This window comes from Astatotilapia calliptera, chromosome 10, assembly GCF_900246225.1.
Source record: "Astatotilapia calliptera chromosome 10, fAstCal1.2, whole genome shotgun sequence".
NCBI lineage: Eukaryota > Metazoa > Chordata > Actinopteri > Cichliformes > Cichlidae > Astatotilapia > Astatotilapia calliptera.
Window position 1 is genome coordinate 6954641 of NC_039311.1, and position 21561 is coordinate 6976201.

Below are 21561 nucleotides of genomic sequence, written 5' to 3' on the forward strand. Positions count from 1 at the left end.
CGTTTTCTCCTGTTTTGAGTTAGTTAAGGAGGTCAGACTCTGTCTTTATTTTTGACTTTATTTTGGTGAGGTCAGGGGTGCGGGATTTGTGTAGGTTTGTTTTGTTTATTGTTTTGGCCTTGGCTCACCCTGAAGTGTTGACACTCCCGTTTTAGTTCTCTTTATTCACCTTGTAAATAAATCACTTCACATCTAACGGATTTGTTGCGTGTGACTGCTTGGGTCTTGGGGAGGGAAGCGAGTGCCTCGCTCATGTTATGGCCTGGCCCTAGACGGGTCGTAACATGAATTGGGGGCTCGTCCTCTGCCTTTTTCTGTGGGTTTTTGCGTGTGTTTGGTCTGTTGGCGGTTTTCTTGGGTGTGGGGGTGGTAGGTGTGTGGAATTATGGAGTTTTCTTTGGATGATTTTGTTACTTCGCCTTCGTGGGATAGAATTGTGAAGTGCAGGAAAGCGGATTTGCTTATCATTGCTAGTTGTTATGATATTCAAGTGTCCTATGGTGCCCGCAAAGCGGAGGTTAGGGACGCTTTGTGTGCAGAGCTGGTGGAGCGAGGCGTTCTTCCTGCCCCGCAGGCAGCTGTAGAGCAGCCTGATGGCGGGGGTGTGAAGGTGGCTCCGGAGGCTGAGCCGGGGTCGGATGCCAAAGGGCCTGTTAACGTGCTACCAGCCGAGGCGGACTCTGATGCGGCTGAGGCGGGCTCTGACACAGCCGAGGCGGACTCTGATGCTGCTGGGGCGAAGCCTGAAGCAGCTGAGTCTGGTACGGCCGGGGAACCCCTGGCGGGGCGGTCTACGGAAGATCTCCGTTTGACCCTCCGTATTAGGGAGGTGGAAGCCCGTGCTAAAGAGCTTGAGGTACAAGCAATGCACCTCCGTGTCAGAGCTTTGGAGCTGGAGCGAAAGCCCTCCACATCTGCCTCTAGTCATCCTAGTACGTCCACCGCGGTCCCGACAGGTTTTGACATCACCAAACACGTTAAACTGGTTCCCCCGTTTCGTGAGGCCGAAGTGGATTCCTATTTTAACGCTTTTGAGCGTATAGCGGCCGCGTTAAGTTGGCCGAAGGAATTTTGGCCGCTGCTGTTACAATGCAAATTGGTTGGCAAAGCCCAGGAGGTGTGTACCAGTTTATCCATTGAAGATAGCCTGGATTATGACGTCATGAAGAAGACTGTGTTGCAGGCATATGAGCTCGTCCCAGAAGCCTACCGTCAAAAATTTAGGAAGTGTGAAAAAACCGCCAATCAGACATTTGTGGAGTTTGCCCGTGAAAAGAGTCGCTTGTTTGAACGATGGTTGCAGGCCAGTAAAGTAAAGGATCTCGAGGGGCTGAAAGAGCTTCTTTTGTTAGAGGAATTCAAAAAATGTTTGCCGGACCAAGTAGTTATTTATCTGAATGAGCAAAAGGTGACCTCACTTGCTAAAGCGGCAGTGATGGCTGATGAGTTTACTCTCACCCACAAAACTATATTTTCAGCCGCTGTCGCACAGAATACTAGGGTGGGACAGGAAAGGAAGATAAAGTCACCAAAGATAGGACTGAAAGATAGACAGGAGGATGGTGTTAATCGCGACTGTTTTTATTGTCGCGGACCCGGACATCTAATCGCTGTCTGTCCTGCGCTCCGGAGGAAAGAGCAGCGCAAAGGCTCTAAAAATCCAGCGGGCGTAGGTCTCATCAAAGTTGTCCCTTTGCCTAAATCGCATTCCACTCTCACCCGTGACTTGCACCATGTGGATGCAGAAATAGAGCCACGTTTTAAACCGTTCATCACGAAAGGCTTTGTTTCTGTGACGGGAGAAGAGGGGGACAAAGTGCCTGTTACTATTCTTCGGGACACGGGTGCGCATCAGTCGTTTATGTTGGATAGTGTACTACCATTGTCAGATAAAACTGCTTGTGATTCGGATGTGTTGGTTTGGGGAATTAAGATGAGCGTTCTTCGGGCGCCGTTACACAAAGTCCATTTACATTCGCCCGTGAAAACGGGGCATGTCAAAGTTGCGGTGAGTTCCCAGTTGCCGATTAAAGGGGTTTCGTTTATTTTAGGAAATGACTTGGCTGGTGGGACAGTTTTCCCACCGCCTGAAGTGGTGGAAACGCCTATTTCTTCTGTCACTGAGGTTGCCGCCCCTTTGTTAAATGTGTTTCCTGTTTGTGCAATCACTCGTGCGCAGTCACGCAAATTTGATGACGTTATGGATGTTGCTGACACGTTTATGGCGATGCCAGACGAGAGAATATCTCCCAGCCATGAGAGTGACAGAACAAAAAGCGATGTGATGAAACTGATGCCAGAGCTGGATGAGAAATTGAATAGGGATGCATTGATAACCGCTCAGCAGAATGACTCATCACTGGCTCCCTGTTTTCTATCTGCAGCTAAGAATGCAGGAAGTGAATCACCCACTTCTTATTTTTTGCAAGATGGAGTTCTTATGAGGAGGTGGTCCTCTGACCGGTGTGGTTTGCCTGGTGCTACGCAGGTGGTGGTGCCGAAGCCACATCGAGGGCAGGTGCTTAGCTTAGCGCATGATGCCAGCATGGCTGGACATCTTGGGGTGAACAAAACATATCATCGGGTGTTGCGCAACTTCTTTTGGCCAGGGTTGAAAGCTGATGTGGTGGCATATTGCCGTACCTGTACCACATGTCAGATGGCGGGGAAACCTAACAGACCCATTCCACCTGCTCCGTTACATCCTATTCCAGTAATAGGTGAGCCGTTTGAAAAAGTAATATTGGATTGTGTGGGTCCCCTGCCAAAAAACCAAATCCGGACACCAATACATACTTACAATAATGTGTTCAGCAACAAGGTACCCAGAGGCAATTCCACTACGCACGCTGAAAGCAAAACCGGTGCTAAAAGCACTACTTAAATTTTTCTCTACTTTCGGGCTTCCAAAGGTTGTTCAAACAGACCAAGGAACGAATTTCACCTCAAAAATGTTTGCACAGGTCGTGGAGGAGTTGCACATAAAACATGTAAAATCCAGTCCATACCACCCGGAAAGTCAAGGTGCTCTGGAAAGATTCCATCAAACCCTCAAAGCTATGCTGCGCAAGTTCTGCGCGGGGTCGGATAGAGAATGGGATGAGGGTCTGCCGTTATTGTTGTTTGCAGTCAGAGAAGTCACTCAGGAATCCTTGGGATTCAGTCCGATGGATCTGGTGTTTGGACACGTGGTCCGCGGTCCCCTCCGCCTTCTGAAGGAGAAGTGGTTGTCAGAAACTTCTGAAACTCAGCATAATGTTCTGGATTATGTTAGCGGACTTCGGGAAAAGCTTCACCTTGCATGTCAGTTAGCTCGAGAGAATCTGTCACATACGCAAGCTAAAATGAAAACTCGCTATGATAAAAAAGCTGTTTGCAGAAGTTTTCAGCCGGGTGAGAAAGTGTTGGTGTTGTTGCCTGTGGTAGGGTCCAGCTTATCAGCTCAGTTCGCTGGCCCATATGTGGTGGAACAAAAACTCAGTGACAACAATTATGTGATCCAGACCCCAGACCGCCGGAGAAAGTCTAGGGTTTGTCATATTAATTTGTTAAAATCGTTTCACTGGAGGAGTCCTTCGGGTGCGCCGTCTCCAGTGTGCGCCGCTAGTACTGTTTCTCCCTATGAACCCTCTGATGACGGGCTACTCCAGAAAAGTGAAGCGCTGGGTAGCGGCCGGTTAAAAAATTCGGAGATCTTAAATGATTTAGACACATATTTAGTCCACCTGTCTGAACCCGCTCGAGCTGACATCACTGATCTGATAGAAAAGAACTTATTACTTTTTTCTGATCACCCTCGTCAAACTGCGGTCCTGTGCCACGATATTGATGTGGAAGGACATAAACCGATTAAGCAACATGCTTACCGAGTGAACCCAGTGAAAAGGGCGATAATGCAGAAGGAAGTTGACTATCTCTTAGAACACGGTTTAGCCTTTCCGAGCGCCAGCGCATGGAGTTCACCGTGTGTGCTAGTACCAAAACCTGACAACACTCCTCGGTTTTGTAATGATTACAGGAAGGTTAACGCTGTTACCAAACCTGATTCATTTCCTCTTCCTAGAATGGAGGATTGTATTGATAGAGTGGGATCGGCATCGTTTGTAACCAAACTTGATTTGTTAAAAGGTTACTGGCAAGTACCTTTAACTCCCCGAGCCTCTGAAATATCTGCTTTTGTTACACCGGACCATTTTCTCCAGTATACGGTTATGCCGTTTGGGTTGCGTAATGCACCCGCTACTTTCCAGCGCCTTATGGCCAAAGTACTGGCGGACGTGAATAACTGCGATGCCTACCTGGACGATGTTGTCATTTACTCATCCACCTGGTCTGACCACTTACAAACACTCTCTCTTGTTTTCAGCCGTTTTCGGGAGGCCTCGCTTACGTTGAACCTAGCCAAATGTGAATTTGGCAGAGCCACCATCACATATCTGGGAAAACAGGTGGGTCAGGGACAGATACTGCCGGTGACCGCGAAAATACAGGCGATCGTTGAGTTTCCAGTCCCACAAACGAGAAGGGCGCTGCGCCGATTTCTAGGAATGTGTGGTTATTATAGAGGGTTTTGTAAGAACTTTGCCACTGTCGTCGTTCCTCTCACCGATTTGATCAGTCCGAAGAAGCCTTTTGTGTGGACGCCTGTTTGTCAGACTGCTTTCGAGTCTGCGAAAGCATTACTGTGCAGTTCCCCTGTTCTTACGGCCCCGAATTTCATGTCCCCTTTCAAGCTCGAGGTTGACGCTAGTGCGGTTGGTGCAGGAGCTGTCCTTATGCAGGAAGACCATTGCGGCGTGGATCGCCCAATTTGTTACTTTTCAAAAAAATTCAACAAACATCAGATGAACTACAGTACCATTGAAAAGGAAGCCCTTGCCTTGTTGTTAGCCCTACAGCATTTCGAGGTGTATATCGGATCCAGCTCTATCCCTGTTCAAGTGTTCACTGACCATAACCCATTGGTATTTCTCTCCCAGATGCAAAACTCAAATCAGAGACTTATGCGTTGGTCCCTTCTTTTGCAAGACTTCAACCTGCAGATCAAGCATAAGAAAGGGACGGAAAATGTCATCGCGGACGCCCTGTCGAGAGCAATTTTGTAGTTTAGGAATTAAACAATAGGAGGGTTGTTTAAATCTTATGGAAGGGGGTGTTACGAATGTGTTTGTTTGTGCAGGTGTTGTGTTTTTTCTATGTTAATTTAGCTGTGCCAGGGCCCTGTTCCGATTGGTGCGTGGATATACTGCCCCGGCGTGATTGGATCCAGCTGGAGGCTGGAGTGCTACAACGGGAGAGGCCCTCGCGTTTCTCCTCATCACCCAGCAGTAGTCCTGTGATAGCCGCTGGCTGCAGTATACGCTTGAAAGTTGTGGAAGTGGAGTGGGTAGGGGTGAGCTGCCATTTCTTTTGATCACCCGTTTTCTCCTGTTTTGAGTTAGTTAAGGAGGTCAGACTCTGTCTTTATTTTTGACTTTATTTTGGTGAGGTCAGGGGTGCGGGATTTGTGTAGGTTTGTTTTGTTTATTGTTTTGGCCTTGGCTCACCCTGAAGTGTTGACACTCCCGTTTTAGTTCTCTTTATTCACCTTGTAAATAAATCACTTCACATCTAACGGATTTGTTGCGTGTGACTGCTTGGGTCTTGGGGAGGGAAGCGAGTGCCTCGCTCATGTTATGGCCTGGCCCTAGACGGGTCGTAACACTCCTCACTGTATCAGTGTGTGTATATATGTAGGTTTGTGTTTTTGCGTCACTTCCCTGTTCTGGCGTCTTGGGAAAACCACGACCTGAAGCGTCCCCTGGGGTCCTGCCCTGCTCCTCTTAGTCTGCTTGCAGCCACCACTGCTGCTGGTTCTGGTTCTGGTTCTCCCTCTCTCCTCCTTTTTCACATTTTTTTCTTCCACTTTTTTTCCCTTCCAAAACTGCTTTCTCTTCTCTCCACCCATACTTTCAAACACCTCTCTTTCATCATTCATTCAATCCACATCAACTGACTTTCTTTTCAACATTTCTTTTTCTTTCTCACGACATATTTCATGCTTTCTTTCTACATTTTTTACCATTGAGTCAAAGACTGAGTTCTCACTTTGGTCACCTGGTTGAGCGTGCGTGACAGTCCACGCCCCAGCCCTTAATTCGGCTGTGCTGACTGTCATCCCATGTTATTCGGTAAGCGTCCTTAGCAAAGCCTTTTGCCTTCTACAGACCAAACATGCTAAAATACTGCCGCCTAACGCCAGTCCCCCGGCGCCTAGGGTTTTTTTCTGCAGACTCTAAGCTACTCGGCCGACCTCCCATGAGCCACTGCCCCAGGGGCCATTAGATCCTGTGTGTAGCTGAGACCTCAGGAAATTGCTCTGTACTTAAGCCCAGAACTTCTCCGTGAAATATCACGGAGGTGCGCCATGACTCACCCACCCTTTGGCCTGACCAAACGGAGAACCCAAGTGACTTATACATCCATATATGACATAGGTTGGACACAGCTCACCAGTGCAGATTCTCCCCTAGTTCTTTTGGATGATCTCGGTGTTTCGCTGAGGACTCGCCTCACAACTCCCCCTTTTTGAAGCTTTAGTGGGACCGAGGATTGACTTTTTGCCTTGGGGTGATCAGCCGTCTTTGGAGTTCCCACACTCGGAGCATCCTGTTTGTGATGCCAAACTTGTCATGGAATTTTGTAAATAAAGTCTGCAACACGGAAAGAGCTGTGGTCAAGCTATTTATTACTGCGCAGGAGAGCCAACACACACATCAAACATCACAGTTCACAGTCGTGCCAGCTCTACCCTTGGGGTGTCTCAGCTCCTCTTTTATACCCCCTCCCCACACACAACTTTCTGTATCTTTTAGTTACAACAGGCTTCGGTCCCATGGGCAGTGGCTGGGCAGAGCATCTTCCACTATCTTTTCCCAGGAAGCTGCTGGCATCTGTCATCTTGGGAGTTTCGTCCTTCCACACCCTAACAGTTAGCAGATAACATAGTGAAACATTGTTAGGCCTAGCTAAGCAGTTTTTCATGAGGTCATACTGACGCACACTTGCTTCATCTTAAGCAGGCAAAGGTTATACAAAAATCATACACTAATTTACTGTGTACTGTGAGGATTTAGATTTATCCTCACATAAATCTAAATGTGAGGATAAACTAGAATTTTCCATAACAGGGAGTATATATGAAACTCTTCTTTTGTTTTCTCTGTGGTTTCAGATCTTTTACCAATGATGTCTACAGGTTAAGGCAAATCTGATGGTTAGAAACTGCCAAAAGTAATGGCTGAATGATAATAGCCTTTTAGCTTTTAGATTAGATATTCTGTGTATCCAGATGTACTGGAGGCAGGAGATAGAGCTGATACTTCTGATGAAGATTTAACCCAAAGAGGAGGCTAAAACTGAAAAAGTATTGTGTGATTGTGCGATTGATGTACATATACTTTCAAATGTTGGCATCTGCCTTCCACTGAAACCAAAATTGAGTACTTTGGCATCAACTCAAACCACTGTGTTTGGAGGAAGAGAAATGCTGAGTATGACCCAAATAACACCAGTCCCACAGTCAAGTAAGAAGTGGAAACATTATGCTTTGGGGCAGTTTGTCTAAGGGTAGAGGATGACTTCACTACATTGACAGGGAAAAGGACCGGACCATGTTTCTTTTTACTATAGAAAGTAAAATGTTGGATGAGAACCTCCTTCCCTCAACCAAATCACTAAAGATGGGCCGTGTATGGCAGCGGTCCCCAACCTTTCTTGCACCACGGACCGGTTTAATGTCAGATAATATTTTCATGGACTGGCCTTTAAGGTAAAATGATACGACCAAGACAAAAACTGTGGTATTTTGTAAATATAGTAATAAACACAAATTCACTGTGTAGTTGTGTCCTCCTCTCTGCCCCTTAATGCTCTCTGGTCGCTATGGTAATGTGTAAATATTTCTTTCAAAATAAGACACACAACTACAACATGGGAAAAGTTAACAATAAAAACCCTGAAAACCATAAATTTGACACCCAAGCATCAACTCTCGTAGCCACCAACCAGACCACTCACGGACCTGTGGCCCGAGGGTTGGGGACCGCTGGTGTATGGGACTTGTGGCTATAGAGTGGCTATAGAAGAAGGTTGTGAAGTAAATAGCCTGCATTTGTATAGCGCTTTTCTAGTCCCTAAGGACCCCAAAGTGCTTTACACTACATTCAGTCATTTATCCATTCACACACTGGCAAGCTACATTGTAGCCACAGCTGCCCTGGGGCGCACTAACAGAGGCAAGGCTGCCGGACACCGGCGCCAGCGGGCCCTCTGACCACCACCAGTAGGCAAACATGGGGTTAGTATCTTGCCCAAGGATATTTGGCATGCAGCCAGGAGGCAACCTGGGATCGAACCACCGATCTTCTGATTAGTGGCTGACCTGCTCTGCCACCTGAGCTACAGCCACCCTGGCCTTATCAGTCTCCTGACCTCATTACTATAGCAAGCTGAAACTTGAAGCTGCCAACCAGGCAACCAAGAAACCTAAAAGACCAAAATCCCACCTGAGAGATATGAAAACCTGATAATAAGAAATTATGCCAAGAAAGTTAGTATTCTTGACCAAATACTAAAACAAGTATTTGATCTTGTGGAGCAAAACCTAATTTCACTCAATGACATGCAAATCTGTTTATAATAACTTTTGAGGGGGTTTTAACTCTTATTTTTTCTGGGTTGTTTTTTTGGTTGAATTCTGTCTCTATGCAATTAGAGACTATTCATTGTTTTGGAAATGAATAAACTTACAAAGTAGCTCGAATAATTATTCCTCCGACTGTATCTAAACTTTCCTTGGTCTGACAAACCTAACCAACATAATAAGACATCTTGAAGAATTTTTGAGAGAAATACACCCCTTTGACAGGAGCAAACCTCTGACAGAAAAAGGGTTAGAAAGGGCTTTTGCATAAGATTCCCTCTTATAGTTAACCATTAGACAAACTAGCTAATGTAGTCAAAGGTTGTTTTGACAAATCAAATGTCATCTTTGCAGATCCTCCAACCCTTTTTGCAGCCCTGTGTTAGAACAACATCAAGGGGCAATGGAAGGACCGGAGGGCAACTATCACATTCCTTCATCCAGTCTGTGCCTGAGTCAGACTCCTGTCTGCATCACTGTAGCAAGCAGGTATTGGTCTTCACACACATGGTATATTGTTAGTTCCATAGGTAGTTGGTCAGACATAATTTTTGTAGTTTTGCCTCTATTCACCACCACAGTGAATGAAACATTCATAAAGATAAAATTGATTGAATGCAGATTTTCAGCTGTAACTCAAGACTTTTAATAAAAATGTTTAGCAATTTTTGCCTTTAGAACAGCAGTCATTCTTCATGACATAGATTCAGCAGTGTATTGGAATCATTCCTCTGGGTTTTTGGCAAACCCAGAGGAATTGGCGAAACACCAGAAGGACAAAACATCAGCTACTGCTAGACAGAGCAGTTGCCCAAGACTTGTCTTCACCTTTGACCTTGCTTCTCCAGCTCCTCTCTCTGTCCTTAGTATTTCTCCAGCTTCTCACGTTCTTCTTCACATTGTTCTTCCTGATGTAGCTATCACTTTATATAGCTACATCTATTATTACGGCCTTCTTCCTCTGCTTGTCCACCACTACTATGTCCAGTTGGTTTGCCTTCAACAGTTTTCTGTCTGTATGTCATTAGAGTTTAGTTGGGGTGCTGTGATTCAGTTACATTTTGTTGCTCATGCAGGTCCTTGGAAAATAGCCCTCCAGAGCTGTCCTTTGAGGAGGAGAAGCCCTGGTGCCTTGAGCCTGGTGAGTCTTTCAAGTGTTAATTAATTTACATTTTTGGCTCATATATTGTTGTTATAAGCAGGCCAGGCTACATCGTTTTTTCATGTTTTGATTAAGGGACCCGTTGAGGCAGAAATTACCTTCTGTATAGTTAAAATAAAAGAGTACAAGAAAACTTTCTGGAGAAATCGTGGTGGGATTGTTGCTACTGGCAGACTACAGTGGGGCAAAAAAGTATTTAGTCAGCCACTGATTGTGCAAGTTCCCCCACTTAAAATGATGACAGAGGTCAGTAATTTGCACCAGAGGTACACTTCAACTGTGAGAGACAGAATGTGAAAAAAAAAATCCATGAATCCACATGGTAGGATTTGTAAAGAATTTATTCGTAAATCAGGGTGGAAAATAAGTATTTGGTCAATAACAAAAATACAACTCAATACTTTGTAACATAACCTTTGTTGGCAATAACAGAGGTCAAACGTTTACTATAGGTCTTTACCAGGTTTGCATACACAGTAGCTGGTATTTTGGCCCATTCCTCCATGTAGATCTTCTCGAGAGCAGTGATGTTTTGGGGCTGTCGCCGAGCAACACGGACTTTCAACTCCCGCCACAGATTTTCTATGGGGTTGAGGTCTGGAGACTGGCTAGGCCACTCCAGGACTTTCAAATGCTTCTTACGGAGCCACTCCTTTGTTGCCCGGGCGGTGTGTTTTGGATCATTGTCATGTTGGAAGACCCAGCCTCGTTTCATCTTCAAAGTTCTCACTGATGGAAGGAGGTTTTGGCTCAAAATCTCACGATACATGGCCCCATTCATTCTGTCCTTAACACGGATCAGTCGTCCTGTCCCCTTGGCAGAAAAACAGCCCCATAGCATGATGTTTCCCCCCCCATGCTTCACAGTAGGTATGGTGTTCTTGGGATGCAACTCAGTATTCTTCCTCCTCCAAACACGACGAGTTGAGTTTATACCAAAAAGTTCTACTTTGGTTTCATCTGACCACATGACATTCTCCCAATCCTCTGCTGTATCATCCATGTGCTCTCTGGCAAACTTCAGACGGGCCTGGACATGCACTGGCTTCAGCAGCGGAACACGTCTGGCACTGCGGGATTTGATTCCCTGCCGTTGTAGTGTGTTACTGATGGTGACCTTTGTTACTTTGGTCCCAGCTCTCTGCAGGTCATTCACCAGGTCCCCCCGTGTGGTTCTGGGATCTTTGCTCACCGTTCTCATGATCATTTTGACCCCACGGGATGAGATCTTGCGTGGAGCCCCAGATCGAGGGAGATTATCAGTGGTCTTGTATGTCTTCCATTTTCTGATGATTGCTCCCGCAGTTGATTTTTTCACACCAAGCTGCTTGCCTATTGTAGATTCACTCTTCCCAGTCTGGTGCAGGTCTACAATACTTTTCCTGGTGTCCTTCGAAAGCTCTTTGGTCTTGGCCATGGCGGCGTTTGGAGTCTGACTGTTTGAGGCTGTGGACAGGTGTCTTTTATACAGATGATGAGTTCAAACAGGTGCCATTCATACAGGTAACGAGTGGGGGACAGAAAAGCTTCTTACAGAAGACGTTACAGGTCTGTGAGAGCCAGAGATTTTCCTTGTTTGAGGTGACCAAATACTTATTTTCCACCCTAATTTACGAATAAATTCTTTACAAATCCTACCATGTGAATTCATGGAATTTTTTTTCACATTCTGTCTCTCACAGTTGAAGTGTACCTCTGGTGCAAATTACTGACCTCTGTCATCATTTTAGGTGGGGGAACTTGCATAATCGGTGGCTGACTAAATACTTTTTTGCCCCACTGTAGGTCTGGGGCTATTGGTGGCACTAAAAACCTTGTTGCTACAGTTTGCTGCTGTAAAGTGAAAACAGGCATACCTACTAAAGAGGCAGACATTTTAAAAATGGCATATGTGCACCTTACCCATACTGTATATTCATACTGGGAAACTGAGAAACAAAGCAGCCCCAGACCATCACACTATGACCCCTATATTTTACTGTTGGTTGATGTTCCTTTTCTGAAATGCTGCATTACTTTTACGCCGGGACACACACCTTTGGCGCGCGGGGGGGGGGGGGGGGGGGGGGGGGGGGGGCGGGGGAGGGAGGGGCATGTTATTCTGCTGATGACAGCAGCACTAATGATCTAAGAAAACCATATATCACTTGACATGTTTTCTTGACTTTTTTTTTTTAAGAAATACTACCATCAGATTAAATTTGAAAACGATAACTGTGGACACTAAAATGCTAACAAAAAGATAGACAGACAAACAAATAAACCAAACGGATTACATACTCCCTCCCTTTGGTGCAACAATGACCCTTTTTTTTACAATGTAAGATGGAATTTAACATAGACTGAGTGGCACACTGCTTAAACCTTGTATAGAGTACATGCATAGTTTAATGGGGAACTACAAGTACTGGAATTACCACTCATTTTTGTTTGTATCTTTCTTTGTCTCTGTCTATGTACACTACATTATCAACTGTGCCTGTTTTTGTTCTCTGCATTACCATTTTACCAGCTCTAAACCAAGCTTAGTGATGTGTGACTCACCATTCATTTCACTGGTGACTAATTTAGTTTTAAAATTTAGGGAAATGTTCTAGTGCACAGGCCCAATTATGTAACACAAGCACCTGTGGAAATTTCTAACATGTCAGGGCCTAGCATTCTTGACTCCAAAGAAAGGTAAGTAAGTAAGTAAGTAAAATTTTATTTATATAGCACATTTCTAGATAAAAGATCACAAAGTGCTTCACAAGGTATAAAACAAAAACAGTCAAAAGTTAACAAAATGCAATTTTAAAACGATGTGTTTTTAGCTGTTTTTTTAAAAGTAATCACTGAGTCTGCGGATCTTAAGTTCTGAGGAAGAGAATTCCACAGTCTGGCAGCCACAGTAGCAAAAGCTCTATCACCCTTGGTTTTCAGTCTTGTATACTGAATAACAAGTAGGCCCTGATCACAAGACCTCAGGGACCTACTAGGGGCATAGGGCTGTAAAAGTTCAATGATGTATGCTGGTGCTTGTTCTTGAAGAGCCTTAAATGTCAGAACCAGAATCTTAAAATGGACTCTGAATTCAACAGGGAGCCAGTGCAGCTTATAAGCAATGGTGTTACATGAGAGTATTTCGATGTTTTTGTCAGAAGCCTTGCTGCAGCATTTTGGACAATCTGCAGACGCTCCAGGGAGTTTTTGTTTAGACATGTAAACAGTGAATTACAGTAGTCCAATCGTGATGAAATGAATGCATGAATAACAATTTCCAGTTCAGTATGAGATACTATGGGGCTCAATTTATGTTTCTTAAATGATAGAAGCAGGACTGAACCAGAGATTTGACGTGGACATCCAGGGTAAGAGCAGAATCAAAGGTTACCCCTAGGTTCCTGATAGACGATTTCACAAATGTTGAAAGAGGACCAAGAGCATTCATTATGTTAGGTACATGTCTGTCTGGAGCACATACAAGGACTTCAGTCTTTTTTTCATTAAGTTGGAGGAAGTTGTCAGCCATCCAACCTTTGATGGTTTCTAAGCACACATTTAGAATCTGCAGCTTAGAAACATCTTCAGGTTTAAAAGATATATATAGCTGGATGTCGTCTGTGTAGCAGTGGTAGCAAATGTCCTCAAAGGGGCTTAAAATATGCTGGAGAGGAAGCAGATATATTAAGAACAATAAGGGCCCCAGCACAGAACCTTGTGGCACACCATAGGACAGGGACGTGGAAGATGACCTATACTTAGAAACCACCACAGAAAAGTATCGTTCATAGAGATACGAGGAGAACCACTCTAAGGCAGACCCAGATACACCAACCCAGTATTTCAGCCTTTCAAGCAAAATATAATGGTCAACGGTGTCAAAGGCTGACGTGAGGTCCAACATTAGGAGTACAGAACACTTTCCTGCATTGTTTTGCATCAGAATGTCATTGGAAACTCTAAGAAGGGCTGTTTCAGTAGAATGAGCTCTACGAAAGCCAGACTGAAATTTGTCAAAGATATTATGTTTGTCTAAAACTGCTGTAAGCTGCTTAGCCACAACCTTCTCTAATATCTTAGCAATTAACGGTGTTTTTGAGATTGGTCTGTAATTGCTAGTGAGAGATGGGTCCAGCATAGGCTTTTTTAACAGGGGGTGTATAACAGCAGTTTTAAAATAAGCAGGGACTTTACCAGATCCCAGTGAGGTGTTAATTATGGTGAGCACACAGGGACCAATAGAGTGGAAGACATTTTTGAATAACGATGCGGGTAAAATGTCGAGTGAACAGGAGGATGCTTTTGTTGCATTAACTATTTTTTCCAGCTCTGATAGTGAAACAGGTAAAAAGCATTCTAAAACGACAGGCCGAGCTGGCGTAGGAACTGACAATGCAGATGCTGATGGGGACAATTTTTTCCTTACATTACTAATTTTTTCTAGAAAGAAAGAAAGAAATGTTTCACAGTCTTCATTAGAAGAAATAATGGCAGCAGGTGGAGCAGAAGTAATAATATCAGTAATAGTGTCAAATAATACCTTAGGATTACCTCTGCTCTTTGCAACCAGATGAGAAAAATAAGCAGCCCTCGCATCTCTAATTGCATTGTTAAAAGAGGCTAAAAGATCCTTTAAGTAAAGGAGATGAACATTTAAATGAGTTTTCCTCCATAAGCGCTCAGCTTTACGACAATCACGATTTATGGATCAGATGTTGTCATTTAGCCAGGGTAAGGACTTGGAAACAGAAACTGGTCTCATTTTAACCGGACAGATTTAATCTAAAATCGAAAAACAATGGTTATTAAATAGATCTGTTAAGAAATCAACGCCATTTTGCGGGGATATTGTTAAATTAAAAGCATCCGAGAAATTCTCCACTGTGGAGGAATTTATGATGCGCGAGATAATTGTCCGGTGAACAGGAGACAAAGGCTCATGAAAATACATGTTAAAAAGAATACAGAGATGATCAGAGATAAAAAAAAAATGTCCTCAGAACAAATAGAATCAATATTCAAACCCAAAGTAAAAACAATGTCCAGTGTGTGTCCTTTGTTATGTGTGGGGCCGGACACATGCTGGGTAAAATGAAAAGAATCCATAATGTTGATAAAACCTCTGGCAAAGAGGTCGGAGTCATCATCAACATGTATGTTAAAATCCTCAGCTAAAAGCAGTCTGGACAACCTCATAGTAGAGGACAGGAAGTCGCTAAACTCCGATAAAAACAAGCTATTTGGGCTGGGTGGACGATACACCACAGCACAATAAAAAGGATCCTTACTTCTGATTTTAATAAGCTGTAATTCAAAGGAAAGAAAGTGTCCAACTTTCACTGAACGGCAGTTGAAACGGCCCTGAAATGCCACCGCGAGACCTCCTCCACGACCAGATCCCCGAGGCTGGCTGATGACGGAATAGCCGTTCGGGCACATTTCAATGAGAGACGAATAGTCCAAGTCCCGCTGCCAGGTCTCAGTCAGAAATAAGAAGTCCAGTTTTTTAGAAGATATAGAATCGTTAAGCACGAACGATTTATTAGTCAATGATCGGGCATTAAAAAGTGCCATGTTCAGCGGGGTGGAAGCATCATTTTTGGCAGAGGCTCGAGTTAAAGGACGTAAATACTTGGGGTTTGAGCCTTCACGCTCGTAGATTCCACTCACCGAGGGGATGAAAAGCCAGTCAGCAGGAGAGTCTGGATGAACCCTTCTGAGGCAGCACGGTCTCGGAGAGCCGGGCCCTGCATCTCCAAGCAGGGACGTGGAAAACAAATTCCTCTCCATGGAGCTGTTCTGAGCATAGGTAACAAAGCACGCTCGACATCGCTTTCTAGTCAGACCCCGCCGCCAGAAAAGCCTAAGCTTCACCTGGATACCTGCTCTTCTTCCTCTCCTTCTCCGTGGTCTGCGGGGAACGCTGAGGACGCTGGCCGAGGATCCAGCCACTGGCGGAGGATCCAGCCACTGGTGGAGGATGGAAAGTGCCAAAGGAGTGCGGAGGATGGAAAGTGCCAAAGGAGGAGGAGGATGAGACATCTTGAGCCATCATTGAAGATCGGATGGATAACAGCGTCAAACGATCATAAACCAAGGCAGCCAGTACATCATTGATACAAATAGAAAACAGCAGAGCAGAGAAAAACAGCACGACGAAAGAGCGTGACAAACTGCACCCGGCAGCGGCAAAGCCAAACACAGGCGCCATCATACCGGAAGTGTACAGCCTTTACTTGTCTCATCAGGTATGGCTTGTCTCATCATTTCTGCCAGTTTTAGGGTAATTCCAATATTTGTGTACATCTTTTTTGTGACGTCAAAATGCAAGAGAATTAACAACTCTTAATTAATATCTTTTGGATCTTTTTAGTCTGGTGGTTCTCTTTTACAGAGCTTACAGAGCTTGTAAGCAAAGCTCTGTGTTCCTTGGACATTGGATCAGGCCTTTGACATTGATGTGGTTCAGCATCTCAGCAAAAGAAATCATCCTTTTGATGTCAGTAAATTGTGAATGTCTAAACATTTCCACACCAGGTCAGTCAAATACATATAGCAGTTCAGCCCGTCCAAAAGGCGGTAACTTTTATTTGTTTAAATCTCACAACAGCTTAGGTAAAGATAACCTTTAAAACCTTGGATAATCAATGCTTAGTATTTCAGCTTTTGATAACTCATCCTGTGTGTTCCCAAGGACTTGGAACATTGGTTTGAGACTGCTCAGTAACTTGAGCAGACTCCAGTGTTGACTAGGGCTGCAACTCGATTATAAAAAAAAATCATCATAGATTTTTTGCTTTGACCAAACTTCAGTGTTCACTGTAGCCACCACATACTCCTTACAGACACATAAACTCACTCATTCACTTGCACACAGAAGGGAGATGCGTCCTGCATGACACGTTGCCACGGATCTTAAAATGGCTTAAAGGCAACACAAGCCAGATGTTTAAAACGGACCTGTTCATTTTGTTGAGCCTTCAGTGTACGGCCATTGGCATTTTGCCAGAAGTGTTAGCAGAAAGGAGGAATAACAAAACCTTTTGACAGTGCTGGAAATCACAGTGCCTTGCCTGCTGGCCATACCAGGTTTTCTGGGTTATATAAGCCTTGGACATGTTCCCCCAGCTTCCTTGCAATGTCTTGCCAGATGGTGCTTCATTTCAAGTACATAGTACTTTATCACTCCAAGTGAAGGAAGGAGACTCCCAACCCTTCGAGTGTAGATCCAAGGGCCCATGTACATCCCAGCCATAGAGTAACTTGTAAGGGGAGAACTCCGTTAAAGGTAGGGGAACTTCTCTGTATGCAAACAGCAGGAAGGGCAGCCACGGATTGGTTCCCTGGTCTTTTAGAAATGAGTGTAGATAACTGGCAGTGACTACAGGAGGTTTTGGTCTGACTTCCTTGGAGGACATGTTTTCTGGCATATGGAGCATGCACTTCAGGATTTCTGTATGTCTGCAAACATTAAAGACCCAGGGAAGGGTGTGTGTTAGGTACATGATAAATGACCTAGGGACCAGGGATCTCAAGATATTGGTGGTCACAGTCAACTGCGTATAACACATGCTTATTAAAAATGAACTTTTCATTTCCCCTCTCACTTTCCATTTTCCCCTTCAGTAACCTTAGCAATCAAGTTTTTCAATGTCTCATCCTCCCTAAAACTCCATTCCTGGGATAACATCAACAGGCAGGCTCTGTACCACCAGAAAAGAAAACATGTAGGACTGTTCATTAATGGTTCAAGGTTCAAGGTTCTTTATTTGTCACATGCATAGTTATACAAGTATAACACACAGTGAAATGTAGCCTGACACGCTCCTCGACATGTGCAAAAAAATTGGGGGGGGGGGGGGGGGGGGGTTGTAGAGGAAGAACATTATATATATATATATATATATATATATATATATATATATATATATATATATATGTAGTATATACATTGGGTGAATGTGCAGCAATGTAGCAGCAAGCAGGTGAATTCTGTACATTAATATGAATGGACATCTGACTATTTTACAGGATAGACAATATAAACATATTTAAAATTAAAGGAATTGAAATGTACATTGTTCCTTGGTTTAGTGTCTGGAAGAGTCCTGTCTCAGTCAATTATAGATGATGTGAGAGGGCGGGTGTGTGTGTTTAGGGCACGGATGGCTTGGGGATAGAAGCTCCTCTTGAGTCTCTCTGTCCTTGCCCGGAAGATGCGGAACCTTCTACCAGATTGCAGAAGTTGGAACAGTTTGTTGCCAGGATGGGACGGGTCCTTCAGTATCTGCGCTGCTCTAGTCCGGCATCTCCTGGTGTAGGTGTTCTGAAGCGGGGGGAGAGCAATCCTGCAGCAGCGTTCTGCTGTACGGATCACTCTCTGGAGAGCTTTTTGGTCACTGTCACATCAGCTTTGGGGTAACGATGCTTAGTAGCATGTACACACAAAATTTCCTCCTGTCTGCTATAATCCATATTGCTCACTGGTACCATACAATGGTTAACCAAAGACATTTCCAACAAAGCAGTAACTCGCTGACTATTGACATTTACCATTTTCTAGCACTGCATTTCCACTGTCTTTCCCTGTGGGCTCCATCTCCTGCTGGGGTGCATAGCAATCCCCTGTGACCTTAGCTTTGCAGATGGGGCACACAGAAGTTTTGTGGCCTGGCTGCTGGCAATAATAACAAACAAGGTCCTTACCAGAGGTTTCTGAGTTTAGTAGTTTTCTTGTGGCTCTGGTTTACTCTCTGTCTTTAAAGGACCTGGCAGAGAAGACTGGAGCACTGTTTTTTAGTGCCCAGTGGAGCATGAAGCCAGAGCCCCTTTACAAGCATTGCAATACTGTACCTTAGCAGCCGCTTAGCAGCTGTAAGTCCATCTGCTGGCTTGTGCTCCCTCACCAAGGTCCTCACTTTCACTGTGAGCACCCAGGTTTTCTGTCAGAAAAATGGTCTTATAAAGTGAGACACAGAACAGCAAGTTTAACATATTTAAAAAAAATAAAGGGTAAAAGACTGGGTAAAGACATATCAGGCAGTTTGTACCATCTGTTTGTACCAGAAACAATCCCATCAAAGGCCTTGGACTGAATGGTGTCTCCAGGATTGTGGAACGGGTTACACATTATGTCAGTAAACGAGTTGTGCAACTTCCTGAACATACTTCTTATTTCATTACTTGCAAGCGAGCAACAGCAAAGTCTATGCAAGTCTTCGTCAGGGTGATCCTGTTGAGACTTTTTATACATTTCACTAATCACACACTTCTGGGAAAAGATATGTGTGACTTATTGCTGTAATAACCATATCGAACGCTGCACTGAGATCTAGCAGGACAAGCACAGAGATGAGTCCACTGTCAGAGGCCATAAGAAGATCATTTGTAACGCTGTTTCTGTGCTGTGATGAGCTCTGAAACCTGACTGAAACTTTTCAAATTAAGCCATTTCTCTGCAGATGATCTGTTAGCTGTTTGACAACTACTCTTTCAAGAATTTTTGAGATGAAAGGAATGCTGGAGATTGGCCTATAATTAGCTAAGACCCCTGGGTCAAGAGATGGCTTTTTAAGCAACAGTTTAACTACTGCCAGTTTGAAGGCATGTGATTAGGGGTGGGTTTTAATAATCGATTCATCGATTAAAATCGATTCTGGCTTGGATAACGTGATATCGATTCATTAAAATCCTGAATTGATTTTTTTTATATATAAATGTATTTTGCCCAAAATTCCAGAATCTCAGGTGAAACGTCACAAAATTTTGACAACCACCAAAAATTTAAAACAGTAAATGAGAGCAGGTGCACGGCTTCTGCACAAAGACGTAAACACAAAGCCCGGACCGTGGATCAGAATCAGTGAGATGTCGCCTTTCTCACCCAACGACACGGACATGGTCGGGGCTGAAAGCCGACAGCTCGCTGATTCTGATGTTTCAGCGGGCCTGCGCTTTGTGTTTACGCCCTTTTTGCGCTGATTCTAAAGCTGTTAGTTTTATCTCTCTCCAAACAATATTGACTGAACCAGCAGCAAAAGAAGATCCAAACTAAGCTTCACATAAACATCATCATGGACTCCCTCTTACTTTTACTGTTTTGCTTCCACCACGATAAAATCACACTTCATGCACAGCTCTCTCTCTCTCTCTTTCTCAGTGTACTTCAAGAACAGTTTTCCGTCTATCCCCGAAATCTGTTTTGTGCACAGTGTTGGGAAGGTTACTTTTAAAATGTATTCCGTTACAGAATACAGAATACATGCCCCAAAATGTATTCTGTAACGTATTCTGTTACGTTACTCAATGACAGTAACGTATTCTGAATACTTTGGATTACTTAATATATTATCGTGCTTTTTACAACAACGTGAATGTACTATTGCTGTGTGATTTATTACTATTACTGAAGGTCCGCGACTCTGAACTGTAGTAAAGGGACCTCTGACTAATACGGCGGGGTCCCTGTCGGCTCATAGCCGAAAAATAGCTTTACTTTGTTGTGTGGGTCAATTTTTCTTGCGAGAGACAGAGAGAGGCGTTGAAAGACTGCTCCAACGGAACTTATTGTTTTCGGAGGAAAACACGAACACGGTGTACAGTCGAGTCTTAATAGCTTACTTACAACTGGGCTCGTCAGGCACTCTTCTTGGCTGCAGTGGTTATTATTATATTTACATGTTTCCAGCTCCCGTTTTTCCTCGACGACAACTCGTACCTTTCCACTCGCCTTTTTCTCCCTCCTCGCGCTCACAGACACATAACGTGTATGGCAGTGCATTCTCCCTGCAACACGGACTATACTGCCAATGATGCTACATTCTTTAGAGCTATGCTTGTAGCATTCTGCCTGTTAGCTTAGCACAACAACAACAACAACGAAAAGGCGCTCTCTCACCCAGGAAACACACAGTCGCAGAAAGAGAGAGAGAGCGTCGCCCTGTAACCATGGCAACCGTAACGCTGCCGCCTGGAACGAAAGAACGTAGCTGTCAAACAAAACCCAAACAGTCCTGACCCGCGACAAAATGAAACAGGAAAGTACCGCAGTGTAATCCATTTATTTCAACAAAGTAACTGTATTCTGAATACCACCTTTTTAAACGGTAACTGTAACGGAATACAGTTACTCATATTTTGTATTCTAAATACATAACGGCGGTACATGTATTCCGTTACTCCCCAACACTGTTTGTGCATTATTCGCTTGCTTGTTACGCACAAGACTACCGTTATTTACAGCGCTGTCGGCCGATGTTTTTTTTCCTTTTACTTACTTCCGAAAAGAAAAACTAGTTTCTGCCGTTCAATTGGCTTCTGAACAAATTTAAACTTAAAATTATACAAAATGCAAAACGCTTAGCTGTGTCTCTAATAAAATCGCTGTAACTTCAGAGGTAATGTTCATAGGTTGATTAATGGTTTTCTTTCGTTTTTGATGTACTGCAGAAAATTTTTATAAAATCCCAGGCCAGGAAAATCACCTTCATGTTTTTCTGTGTTTTATCTTCAGCTACTTTGACACAAAGGCATCTGCTGTGATGCTCACACCTTTGATAAAGTCTGGAAAGTGTAAGCTTCCTTTTTATAGATACAAAAATATGTAAATATACTGATCTGAATTATAATATTTCTGACTGAGGTAAAATTTCCCAGATTCAAATCGAATTGAATTGAATCGAATTGAATCGAATCATGGATCGAATCGATTCAGGACCTTGTGAATCGGAATCGA

At 44.0% G+C, this 21561-nt stretch overlaps 1 protein-coding gene across 5 annotated transcripts in view; it reads left to right on the forward strand.

Annotated features, from left to right (window-relative positions):
• The window catches only part of cblb (Cbl proto-oncogene B, E3 ubiquitin protein ligase), a 181341-nt gene that overhangs the window by 137916 nt on the left and 21864 nt on the right, over window positions 1–21561 (forward strand). For 4 of the 5 annotated variants that reach the window (XM_026181708.1, XM_026181707.1, XM_026181705.1 and 1 more), the window contains exons 14-15: window positions 9038–9172; window positions 9760–9824. In XM_026181708.1, the coding sequence (XP_026037493.1) occupies window positions 9038–9172; window positions 9760–9824 (200 nt within the window). Of the gene's footprint in view, window positions 1–152; window positions 5393–9037; window positions 9173–9759; window positions 9825–21561 lie in introns of those variants that run through there. The other variant, XR_003273570.1, reaches the window with a different exon arrangement.